Genomic DNA, 12,740 nt, shown 5'->3' with positions numbered 1-12,740 from the left:
GTTTCCCCTCCTCATCCTCACCGACACTCGCTGATGTTAATGAGACCTGGACCGGCCGTCGCTGTGGGCAGACGTACGGGGGAGGAGGATGAACGGGGGACTGAAACGAGAGGGAAAGGGGAAGATAAAGAGATGATGACAACAGTTGGAGATGGCGGGGCTCGGCCCTGTCACATATCTCATTGGACGGGGGCGGCGCCGTGGAGGCGAGCTGCGATCTCTCCGAACATAATTCCTCCCTCCGGTCCGACCGGGAAGTCGACAGGGGAGGGGAGGAGGGTGGAGGAGAGAAAGAAATGGAGGTGTTTAATACTGACGGCCATACTAATGCACCTCCTCTTCCTGACTCCATCCATCCATCCTCCGCGTGGTCTCGCCATCTTTTCTTTTCCTTGTGAATTCCTGCTCCTCTCCCTGTTTTCCATCATCTCTTCTTCCTCCTTTTCTTGCTTTCTTCACACCTTCCTCTTCCGTTTACCTTCTCCTCCATCTTCTTCCTATCCATCCTTTTCTCCCACTTCTCCTCCCTCCTCCTCTCTCTCCCTGCCTCCATCCATCCCTCTCTCCACCCCCCCTCCCAAACCTCCAAACAGGATCTAATTGGGAGGCGGAGTGGGGGGCCAGACCTTGACAGACAGGAGGTCAGTGTAATTGCTGCTGGCCATATTTAACATTAAGATAATCAGGCCATTAATTACCCTTTGGATCATTAAATCAGCCACTTGCAAAATGAAATTTCGGCCTCTATTACTCACTTGAGAGACCACGAGGGGAAGGCATTTTTTCATCCATCAGCCTCCTCCTCTGAACCTCCCCTCGCTCCCGCTCCTCCCGCCGCCTGGACAAAGCCTCCGCCGGCCGCTTCCCACAACGCACCTCAACCTTCTTCTTCCTCTTCTGTCTGTTCGACGCAGGTTTCTGTCAGCGCTCCTTTCAGGCTAATAATCACCTTGTAAGTGATATAAGAGACGACAGCAGAGGTATACACTCTACTGCCACTCTCGTTAACGTCTGAACAACAGTACTTTAAAAACGTCAGAGCTGCTGTTTAGTTCCAACATGTTGAATCCTTTTGACGAGTCTCTGATAAAACAGCTGATTGTCTGCGTTTACATCAGCAGTTTATATCTGAATGTATTTAAGCCTCATATGTTCTGCTGCCTGCTGACGTCTCGCAGGTTGATTTGTAATTTAAGAGGAGCTCTGAGCGAATGTAACCTCGGCTTGTACATATCATTTCATCACTTCATAGACCGTCAGTGGCACTCCATAAAGCTGTCATAAACCCTCCACGCCTTCCTCTCAGGATGCTCGAGTGATGAAAGATAAAGACGGATGAAGACGAAGAGGAGGGAGAGAACGGGAAGTTATGTTTCCTTTCAAATTTAAAACGTGTGCAATCATCGACCTACCACAGCAAAATAAGCAGCTTCTCAAGGTGAATCCAGAAAACAACGTTTAAAGACGTTTTTATAATATTTAAGTGTGTTTTTTTTTCTTATCTGGATAGAAAATAAATAAAGTTTGTGATGGTGAAGAAAGATAAAAGAATGAAGGGATGTCTGGAGAGCAGGATGAAGAGAGGAAGAGCGATGTTAGAAAGAGAGAGGAGGGATTCATGGAGGTGAAACGACAAACAGCGAGCCACTTAAGGAATGGACTGATAAATACTATCGACAGGGGGGAGACGGGGGAGAGAGGGGGGAGAGATGGAGCTGCAGCCGAGCGTTGCGGGTTAATTGAGATAATATTGACCTCCTTCTCTAATCTCTGCAGGGGGAAACATGCTTCACATTCATAAATAAATAGGAACATGAGCAACAATAAAAGCATTAGTGCTCTGACGGAGGAGGGCTAATGGCACGTCAATACATAAAGATCGCAGGCAGTGTGTGTGTGTGTGTGTGTGTGTGTGTGTGTGTGTGTGTGTGTGTGTGTGTGTATTTATAATGTTACATGTTTCCTTCTTCTGCCTGCAGACACACAAACACTTTGAACAAAGAAACAAAACCCAATTTAAAAGACAAAAAATCAGGACGTCATTGCAACATGTTTTTAAATGTCTCCTCACATTTCACTACTTTTACTTTCTACATGTGGTATTTTTAAAAAGCACTGAAGTACTTTTACTTCTTGTGAGAACTTCTTCCATCACACGAGGTATTAATGGATGTTTGTGTGTATTTGTTCACATGAATTCACTGTGTTTCCATGTGTGTTAGCATATCTGTACACACCGTTTGTCAGTGTGTGTGTGTGTGTGTGTGTGTGTGTGTGTTGGGGGGGTCATGTGGGGAGTAATTATAAGGTGCTTCTGTTGACTAATGAGCGTCGGGGGGGTGAGTGCAGGGGGGAGGACGGGGAAGTCGATCTTTATGCGGTTGGCAGTCAGCTCTAATTTGTTATGATGGCTGCTGGCTTCCCAAAGCTGCAACGGCCGATAATTACACAACACACACACACACACACACACACACACACACACACACACTCAGAAGTGCAGGTACACACTGATCAACACCAACGTCACGCTAAAGTTCACCGATTTGTTACTATCCCCTGTAGTCCACAACACACACACACACACACACACACACACACACACACACACACAGGTTTGTCGGCAGTTCTGTCAGTGTGCAGCACATCCTGTATGAACCCTGCTGAGCGTCACACACTGAAACGCTGCCCCCTGTCTGCAGCTGCCAGCACTCACACACAGTGGTGGAATGTAACTGAGTATATTTACTCGACATCACAGTCAGAAATACTGGACCCAACGATTACAGCGATTTATTGATTAATCAGTCGGTTGTTTGGTCTCTAAAATGTCTGACGACGTCCTCAAATGTCTTGGAAAGATATTTAGTTTATCGTCATCGAGGAGAAACGAAACCAGAAAATATCACCGTGTTAAATAATCACATTTAACGAACTGACATCAGAGAATGAAGAACTTTCTCTGAAACTGACAAACCAAAATAACTGCTGATTAGATCAACAGGACTTCTTCTGTCCGACCAACAGTCCAAAACCAGAAGACTCTTATTTACTGTCAGAGAGGAGAAAGAAAAGCAGCAAATCGAGTTTTTTTTTAATTTATAATCTAAATACTTCTTCCACCACAACACAAAACAACCTATAAATGATGTTTAAGCTGTAATTTCGTCAACAGCTCGTTCCACGTTTGCCTGTTTGTGTTCAGATCATTTGTTTTGTCGCCTGGTCTGAACTTTACCCTGGAATAAAACCTCCAGGAGACACCGACTCCACACACAGTTTCCTACCTGCTGGCGTCCGGTCCAGGTTTCAGGTGTCCCTGCGTGTTCGCCTCCCACACGCTGTTGGCGAGCTCGTTGCCGATGGCCGTCATCACCCTGATGAGCTCCAGCGGCCACTCGTCCAGGTCCAGAGACCGGACCCTGGACAGGTGGGTGCCCAGGTTCCGGTGGATCCCCGAACACTCGATGCAGATCAGGGCTCCGAGGTTCAGACTCGCCCAGTCTGGGTCTGCAAGAGCAGAAGTAAACCAGTGTTAGCTGAGCATATTGGGTAAAGCCAACGTCATTATCTGGAGAACAACAACCACCATCTCCTCCACGGTGTTTGGAACTCACTCTGCATATCACAGTCGGCACAGCGACCGTTTCCTCGAATACTTCTGATGGTCTGCAGAGCCATGGCCTCCGTCTGGCTCGTCAGACGGGACTGAAACAAAGAAAACAAAGATGAAACCAGCTCAGGGCACAAGGAAGTGATCGGGGTTCCTTGAAAATGTGATTCTTCTTTAACATTGATGACTGATGTCGTGTTGGCTCTAGAGATAATTTATTGGATGAGTTAAACGTCAGTCGTGGCCCCAAACTGTCAATCAAGTAACCGATTAATCAGATAATCAGGTACTGAAACATTTCGGCTCCAAACACAGATGACAGTCAAGATTTTGGTCATTCTGCAGATTGTTCGAGCCCAAATTCTTTCAGCCCAAAGTGTGTTCAGATGTGAGTCCAACCGACGTCACCAGCGTTTGAGACTAAAACCCTCGGATGTCGGGGAATGAAGGAATAACACAACAAACAAATGGAAAAGGGGGAGAAAGGGGAGGACGGTGTTTTGGGTGAGACGAGGCGGGAGGCAATAAGAGTCTGAGAGCCTGAGGCGTCAACACAGCGGCCTCGACTGAGAGCCGAGCTGCTCGCTGCATGTGCAGGTGGAAAATGGCAACGCTGAGGCCGAAGCTGAGCTCCAGTAATTACTGTTTGTAATTATGTGAATCAGAGTGTGTTTGTGTGTGTGTGAGCAGGTAAGTGAGGAACACAAAGGTGCTGTTTCTACTGGTGTGTGAGCTACTGCTTTAACTTCACTGTGATTTCTGTCCAGCTGACTTTAAAATCCCCCAAACACTCCTGATCAGCAGACCTCTCCTCAGAACACTGCCTGGCCCTTCAGATGTTTCAGGACTAACCACAGGAAACGTAAAACTCGAAGAGCTTCACCTTGTTCTTGCTGCTCTCGCAGGACTGCAGGCTGGCCAGGATCTGGCTCTCGATGACCTGCACCCAGGCGTCTCGCTCCTCGTACGAAGTGGCCTCGAAGTGCCACGTCTGTCCCGTCAGCGACACGATGGTGAACTCAAAGTTCTCCTCTTGTTCTGTTGGAGAGAGAAAAAGAGAGAAGAAGATTCAGGACAGGAACATCCAACAAGAAAACTCCACATTCAGCAACGTTTCACCTCGGCCAGGTGGTCTTTCATTCAGAGAGAGAGGAAGAAGAGACCTGTCTCCATCTCTACAGACCTGTCTCCATCTCTACAGACCTGTCTCCATCTTTACAGACCTGTCTCCATCTTTACACAGACCTGTCTCCATCTTTACACAGACCTGTCTCCATCTCTGCAGACCTGTCTCCATCTTTACAGAGACCTGTCTCCATCTTTACACAGACCTGTCTCCATCTCTACAGACCTGTCTCCATCTCTACAGACCTGTCTCCATCTTTACAGAGACCTGTCTCCATCTTTACACAGACCTGTCTCCATCTTTACACAGACCTGTCTCCATCTCTACAGACCTGTCTCCATCTTTACACAGACCTGTCTCCAACTCTACAGACCTGTCTCCATCTTTACACAGACCTGTCTCCATCTGTACAGACCTGTCTCCATCTTTACACAGACCTGTCTCCATCTTTACACAGACCTGTCTCCATCTTTACACAGACCTGCCTCCATCTTTACAGAGACCTGTCTCCATCTGTACACAGACCTGTCTCCATCTCTACAGACCTGTCTCCATCTTTACAGAGACCTGTCTCCATCTGTACAGACCTGTCTCCATCTTTACACAGACCTGTCTCCATCTTTACACAGACCTGTCTCCATCTGTACAGACCTGTCTCCATCTTTACACAGACCTGTCTCCATCTGTACAGACCTGTCTCCATCTTTACACAGACCTGTCTCCATCTTTACAGACCTGTCTCCATCTTTACAGACCTGTCTCCATCACAACATCAGGTGTTCAGAGCCAACAGATGACGTGAACATGCTGATCACATCATCACCATCTTGTTGCCGCTGTTTGTGTTAATATATTTATATCTCTGCTGACTGAAGGACACCTGTTCTCCTGAACCGACCGCAGGTGACCTACATGACCCCGCCCCCTGAAGCCAGGATGTCACCTAAATTGCGTCCTGCCCTCTGCTCTGCTGACATGTGGGAGAGGTCAGTCATTACAATCAGGGCTGGAGGGGGACATATGGCTGTTTTACCCAGAACCCCCTCTGAGGTTAATGGGGCAATCAGGAGTCAATTAGATGGAGAGTAGAAGTGAAGACGCAGATCAAGACCGCTGACTTCTTAAGAAACAGTCGTACAAACTGGATGAGTGGTTTTTAAATCAGATATTCAGATGATCAATGTGACTGAACAAAAGTTCTGTTGAGAGCTGGAGCTGACGAAGACGGTAAGAAATGGTTAAAAGGCTCCAAAGTGGATGTTTGAGTCGTGATTATTAGCTCAAGATACTTTCTTTACAGTAAACCATCAACTTCTTTAAGTTTTAAAAGCTGTTTTCACCAACTTCTCCTCCAACATGGACCTGAGGTTCGATGGATGTTAGCGAGTGTTTGTGAACAACTCGAGCACATTTGGAAACCGTTACAGATCACAGAAGGACGGGGAGCAGAGGTGAGGCGGGGGAGGGCTGAGAGCTCGTATCATCCCCACAGCAGATCAGACAACATCCAGCTTCTGTTTACAATTAGCCCCAGTGAGGAGGTAAAGATGAGGGGGACACGGGGTAATCACTTAATCAAAGCAGGGCCTCCAGCACAGCAGGACTCCTCGGTGTCTGCTGGTACGACCCTCAACAAAAGCATGTGAAGAGGTTGTTTTATGAATGTAGCAGGAGATGAAGCATCATTTATCTGCGACATACATACACCCCAAACGGTCCAGGCGATGGCAGATCTCCGCGCGGAGGTCGGTAATCATTCATGACACTTTGAGGCGAGCGTTTCTGGAAGCAGCGGTTTCATGACGTGTGCCGGGAGTGAAGCAGTGAAAAGATGAGAGGTTTAATCAGTCGGAGAGCGGTCACGGCCGGCCCGCGAGGGAACGACCATTTGCTCTTCCTCAACTCCAGTCATTTGGCTAATTGGGAGCGTCTCAGAGCACCGGAGCTGAAGTTCCCCTCTGGCTTCGCTCTGGATAATCAATGGCCTTGTCCGAGGAGGGGAAGGACGGAAGGTAAGGATGGAAGGGAGCGCCCCGAGGCCAAACGACCGGCTGAGAAACCCTTCCACTTCCAGGATAAAGAGATTGAAAACACCTTTGCTGACCAAAGTTTCCTTTGCAGAAGATAGCGCTGGATCATTTTCATCTCAGAGCTGCTTCAGGCGAATGATGAGCTGAGTCTGATTAGTTGATGTTAATTAAAACTACTGTTTACAGGGGCTGGTTAACGGCTCAAGGTTAAACCAGACTTCTGGTGTCGTCCACGAAAAGTATGAGAGAAAACAAGTCAAAAACTAAACAGAAGTTAAACCACACATTCTGCTGGGATGAATTAACATGAAACAAAGGAGTTTAACTTTAGACTTGAGACATCTGTGTAAAGGAAAGTTCACCTAAACATAAAAAAATCCACTCATCATCTCGTCCTCCTGATGATATAAAGTCAGGTGAAGTCTCGCAGTCCACAGAACAGTTCTGGAGTAGCAGCGTTCTGCTAGACAATCGAAATAGCTGGAAACTTGATTTAAAACAGAAAAACAACCAAAACACACTCATTAACTCCATTAAAGGTTTGCAGAATTAGCTGTTAGCACTTCCTGTTAGCAGTGAACTCATGGATATACAGACAATGATCACTGGATCGCTGTGAGACTGAAGAAACTGAAAAACGTGACTTTTCTAAGGCAAGTTCTGCAGCATTTAAGAAGCGTCTCTGTGAGGATTTTAGACATCTGATGGTTTTTGGTTCCAGTTACTTCAGTTCTGACTTATAAACCAAAACCTTGATGTTGATTCTTTCCTCAGTGCTAAACAACAACAACTGCAACTTAAAACTCAGCAGTCCTGCAGCAAAACCCAAGAACGATGAGTCTCCTGATCAGTATGAAGGTTAGAAGGTTCGACACGAGCCAAATGAAACCTCTGTATATTTAAATGTGTCTAATGAAGGGCAAACTGTACATAATGCAGAATGATAATTTTCCGGAGTGTGTTTGGAGGCTCCTGGGTCTTCGTTCTGAACGACAGCCCACCCATCAAGCTCCGCTTGAGCCCTGCAGGGTCAAGAGTAAGAATCCCATCATAATTAAATTCCCATGATTCTCTGTTTTCAGCAGGAGGAGGAGGAGGTTTGGCTGCTTGACAATTATGGAAACCAACAATCCAGAAAGGCCCTGCCTCTCCGCAGCGTAAATTAAACGCTGTTTCTGGATTTAAATGCTGCACGCTGACCCAGCGCACCACAGCAGATAATGAACCAAACGAGGGGGGCAACTGCAGAACCAGTCCCACAGCCCGGGTTCACTCTGAAAACCCCCAGCTGAGCCGGTCTGCACAGGAAAACACACCCACAACACATGAAGTTAAAAGCTGCACCGATCCACAACACTGGACACCAGAAACTGAGCTTAAGGAGAGAAAACAGGTTCAGATCTGAAACAACGTTTATCTGAACAGACTCCATGTTTCTACTCACAGACAGAAAGAAGTTCATGTAGAACATTTGCTGAATTATCAAGAAGGTCCAAATAATGCAGAATGAGTCAGAGACAGAGTTTCACAGAGTTTATAAAGTGTCTCCAACTCAACAACTCACTAAACTGACACATTTGTAAAGGGAGTCTGGTGCTGTTGAGGTTGAGAGAGCCCCAACATGTGTTCACGCTCCCCGAGTCCTTCCGAGCGTCTTCACTGGCTCCGCCTCTCCTCGCCGTTCACGACTAAACGTATGCATGAGAGTACAAACACACACAAACACTCAGGCGGCGAGTCACCCGCGCCGTATTGGTAATTACTGCCACCGCTCTCGGCTACTGTGGGCGACATTCACACTGGGAGAGGTGGCGCCAAGGCAATTTGTGAACTCTGACACCGGTAACCTTTAACAGCAGCAACAGAACAAACCAAATATACAGCATATACAAGACGCAGCGAGGGAGGGGGGGCAGGACATGCATACAAGCCGATCATCCGGGGTGTGAGGTGTCGAGTCGACCCAGCGGGGTGTGTGTGTGTGTGTGTGTGTGTGTGTGTGTGTGTGTGTGACAAGCAGGACGGTAGGTGCAATGAGAGGGGAGGCGTGAGGGAGACAAAAGGGGGCCTCGGGAAACACAAATTAAAAGCCTTAAATGTCACCGCACACAGTATTGCTTTGCGACACAGGTCATTACTCCCCATATTATTCGCAGCCTTTTACAACATTAATAACCTGGAAAATATCGCAGCCGATTGTTCCGAAGTCGCTGTGGAGGGAAAAAAAAAAAGAAGAAGTCTATTTCCTGAACAAGTGAGAGGAAGAAGCCGTGACGTCGAGCAGATTCAAGACTGAGTGGAGATGATTTAACCCGTTTGGACTCGATCATGCAGACGACACTTAGATCACCTGAGGTGCGTTCAGACCTCCAGGAGTTCGGACTCCACCTGCACGACGCTCGCTCCCAGGGTGCATCGCTCTCGCTGCGGGGCGGCTGCGTTTGTTTGGTCGTATCCTCACAGGTGACGAGGGCGGGGGAGGGGAGGACGCCATGACAGACGGGTCAGGTGACTCAGGCAGGGGGAAGAAATGTGGAAGTTTCTCTGCACCAAACAAGTGAACCAGACACAGACTGACAGCCCAGAGTAAGAAGCTGGTTTAGGGTTTGCAGGTCAGAAGAAGTGGAGGATAAAGACGAGCTGAAACACTGTCGCTGACATGGAGCTGCTCAGTGGGAGCGGCCATTTTAGTTCTTAAAGACGATGTTTGAAACTGAACAGCTGCATAAGAAAATATCTGTTGAGTCAAAGATACAAGCTAGTTTGAGTCAAAATCTGCAGCTCATATCAATTCACTTTTAATTTTGGGATTTGTCTTTTGAATTATTTCTCTATGAAAAGCTGAAGATAAGCAGCCAGATATCTTTCTCAGGAGGAGGTGGAGACCTGAAATCAGTAATTCACAACAATATTGTCCTCTGAACCCGCCAAAATAAAGGTACGTCAACATGTGACTTCTTGTTTTTGCTTGTTATATTTTCAAATGAATGAACCTCTGATAAGATCAGCCTGTGTGTGACGGGTCCTTCTGAAAATGTTTTGGTATTTAGAGACCTGATGTATTAAAACTCACTTTACTGTACACATATAAGTTGATGTCAAATAAGACAAAAATTAGAAAATGCAAACAGTGTGTGTTTGTTTACTGTCGAATAAAGAACAAATTCTTTCTAGTTTCTGGATTATTTGACTCATCGTCTTCTCTACTCTCTCGTTAACAGGACAGTTGTTGCCGTCTGAATCTGAACGTCTCGACATCTTCTGACACTTCAAACCGCTGCTTACTGGGTGTAGCACATTTCTCCAGGACAGGGTGCTCCATCGGGTCAGGGTGGGGCTGATGGAGGTCCACCTGTCTGTCACAGGTGGTTCTTTACCTTCTGAGTGGAGCAGACTGTTGGTGTAAATGCTGCGAAGGCTACCAACACGACTAAGTTTCCACGCTCGACGCTTGGCTGTGTCCCCCGACGGCAGGAAGAGAAGGAGAAGAAGAAGAAGAAGAAGAAGAGAGGGGAGGACAGAGCAGAGGAACGAGACGACATGAAGAAGAAGAAGAGACAGAGACAAAAACAGCAGCGTTGAGCAGGGATTGGTCCATCGGAGAGGGGGAGTGGCTTGGTGTGGGGAGTGGGAGGGGCCAAAGAGCACGATGGAGGGATGAAAGTTTGCAACATAACAAACGAGAGCAGAAGAACAACTAACTGGACCCTGAAACACATTTAAACCCTCAACACTTCTCCAACCAACAACACATCATCACACGTTGATCCCCTTCGTCCTCACACACTTTAATAATCGACGACTGACACCAGAAACTCTCCAATAAAAGGCCAACAGACACACTGAAGGAAGTCCTGCTGAGTCCCGTCACTGAAGCCGCCGATGCTTCAAAGACAAACTCGAAATAAAAGATGTTCTAAATATTAATATCTGAAGAGACGTCGGGACATTTTAAACCCAACCAGAACATCAGAACAATGTTTTTATAATATGATCTCAGTAGCAGAGTGAAGACAGAGCACACAGACGTCACGCCAACATGGACGCAGCTGTGACGGTCTGACGGTGGCGGAGCTGCGTGACCTCTGACCTCCTGCTCCGTCTGAAACAGCAGAGCCTCGGTAATGTTCGCTCCCCCGGGGCGACTGTGAGCCGAGCGCACGCGCCGACACTTTAAATGTTACTCTGCTTGTTTCTTTCGAGGCGAGCGTTCACAGAGCGTCTGAGTCAAATACTGTGGAGCCGCTGAGCGCCAGAACATTATCATCTAGAAACCAATCGGTCGCTTTAGGAAAGGTCACAGGTTGGATCAGAGAGAGAGAGGAGGAAACTGGAGCTGCTGCCGAATATCTGAAGCGTTCGATAATGTTCCAGGTAATATTTCGTATCACGCAACAATATATTTAATCATTGGTATTCTAATTGTGTACAAACATCCTGTACTGTTGATGAGGCGCTACAGGACAGATGAAGTTATACATATTTAACAGATACTGTTTATTTTGAGACGTAGAGAGAGATTATAAAACCTCAACATCTTTATTATTTCACTCTCTGAATATTACAAAATATAAACAAAATAAACTGAAATCATGTTTTGTAAGATCAGTTTCTGTGTCTCCTTCCACCAGAAAGACCAGCGGAGACGTACAAATAAATCTAATGAATCAGCAGATATTTCATTTGTTTTCAGATTTTCTTAGAGAACGAAACTATAGAGTATAAATAAAGTTAACTCCTCCCCCTCCTGACGTCAGGTACCAGCGGACCACCTGGGCTCGGCTCCACAGTGCTCCTCTTTGTTCCCACCTGTTTGACCTGCGCTGACCCACAATGACCTGCGATGGCGAGCGAGCGGCGTCCATCTTCCTGATTAACGTCGATTAACTTTAGAGGAATTCATGTTTCACAATGAGGCAGTCAGAGGCCACGAGCTGCAGGTGCACACACACACACACACACACACACACACACACACACACACACACACACACACACACACACACACACACACACACACACACACACACACACACACACACACACACACACACACACACACAGTTTCTCGGTCGAGGAATCAAAGCATTCGCAAACACAAAAACTCTTCGCAGTCAGGAATGTGTTCAGGGATCCTGCTGTTACCTGTGTGAGGCCACTTCAAACACCTGAAGGTGTGTGTGTGTGTGTGTGTGTGTGTGTGTGTGTGAAGGTATTTTACAGGTCAACTTTCAAAGCTCCAGAATGAAGGGAGAGTATCAAACGACGGCTAGTTAACAAGAGTAGAAGCTGTGATCACCTGACACAGGTGTGTGTGTGTGTGTGTGTGTGTGTGTGTGTGTTATTAAAACACAGGGATGAACAGCAGTGTAATTAACTTCTATCACAAATATTATAAATCATAAATAAATCTATGGACAAATAAATAAAGGGATCAGTGAAGGGACACGTCTTCAACAGTCCAGACACGTCAAATAACCAGAGAAGATTTCTGTTGACAAAAAAACGTTTGATTGATTATAAAAATACTTAAATAATCTGTTCAAAACATGAGAAACAAACTGAAACACCAACAAGATCAAGACAAGTGTGATTCCAAACACCCAGAAGAGACGAGACATTAATCACATCCTTCAGTCCATGAAATGTTTTTTTTTAATTCCTGAATCCTTCCGTTAGTCTGGATCCACAACAACAGTTAATGATCTCATAATTCATCCAAGATTTGTGGAAATATGTTCAGTAGTTTTTGTGTAAAATTGCTGACAAGCCAACAAACCGTTAAACATCAGATCAAAACTAAACCGGCTCTACAGGAGCGCTGCTGCGTCCTCGTGCCTCCATCTTAGTTCAGTGTTTCGTCTGGCGTGTCAGGATGAGACCAGAATCGTTCGGCCTGATGAGGAAGACGAGCAGGACTCCATGTGTGTGTTGGTGCTACCTGGGGGAGCTCGGCCACAGAGGGCGGTTC

General features: G+C 46.6%; 1 protein-coding gene across 5 annotated transcripts in view; it reads right to left on the bottom strand.

The window, feature by feature from the left end:
• The window catches only part of agap1 (ArfGAP with GTPase domain, ankyrin repeat and PH domain 1), a 119,890-nt gene that overhangs the window by 14,111 nt on the left and 93,039 nt on the right, over positions 1–12,740 (bottom strand). For all 5 annotated transcript variants that reach the window (XM_037091009.1, XM_037091010.1, XM_037091006.1 and 2 more), the window contains 3 exons: positions 4,497–4,651; positions 3,618–3,708; positions 3,288–3,510 (listed from right to left, as the gene is read on the bottom strand). In XM_037091009.1, coding sequence (XP_036946904.1) covers positions 3,288–3,510; positions 3,618–3,708; positions 4,497–4,651 — 469 coding nt within the window. The remainder of the gene's footprint in view (positions 1–3,287; positions 3,511–3,617; positions 3,709–4,496; positions 4,652–12,740) is intronic.

Source organism: Acanthopagrus latus, chromosome 24, assembly GCF_904848185.1.
Source record: "Acanthopagrus latus isolate v.2019 chromosome 24, fAcaLat1.1, whole genome shotgun sequence".
In the NCBI taxonomy this organism is placed as follows: Eukaryota; Metazoa; Chordata; class Actinopteri; order Spariformes; family Sparidae; genus Acanthopagrus; species Acanthopagrus latus.
This window is presented reverse-complemented; position numbering and strand designations above follow the sequence as displayed.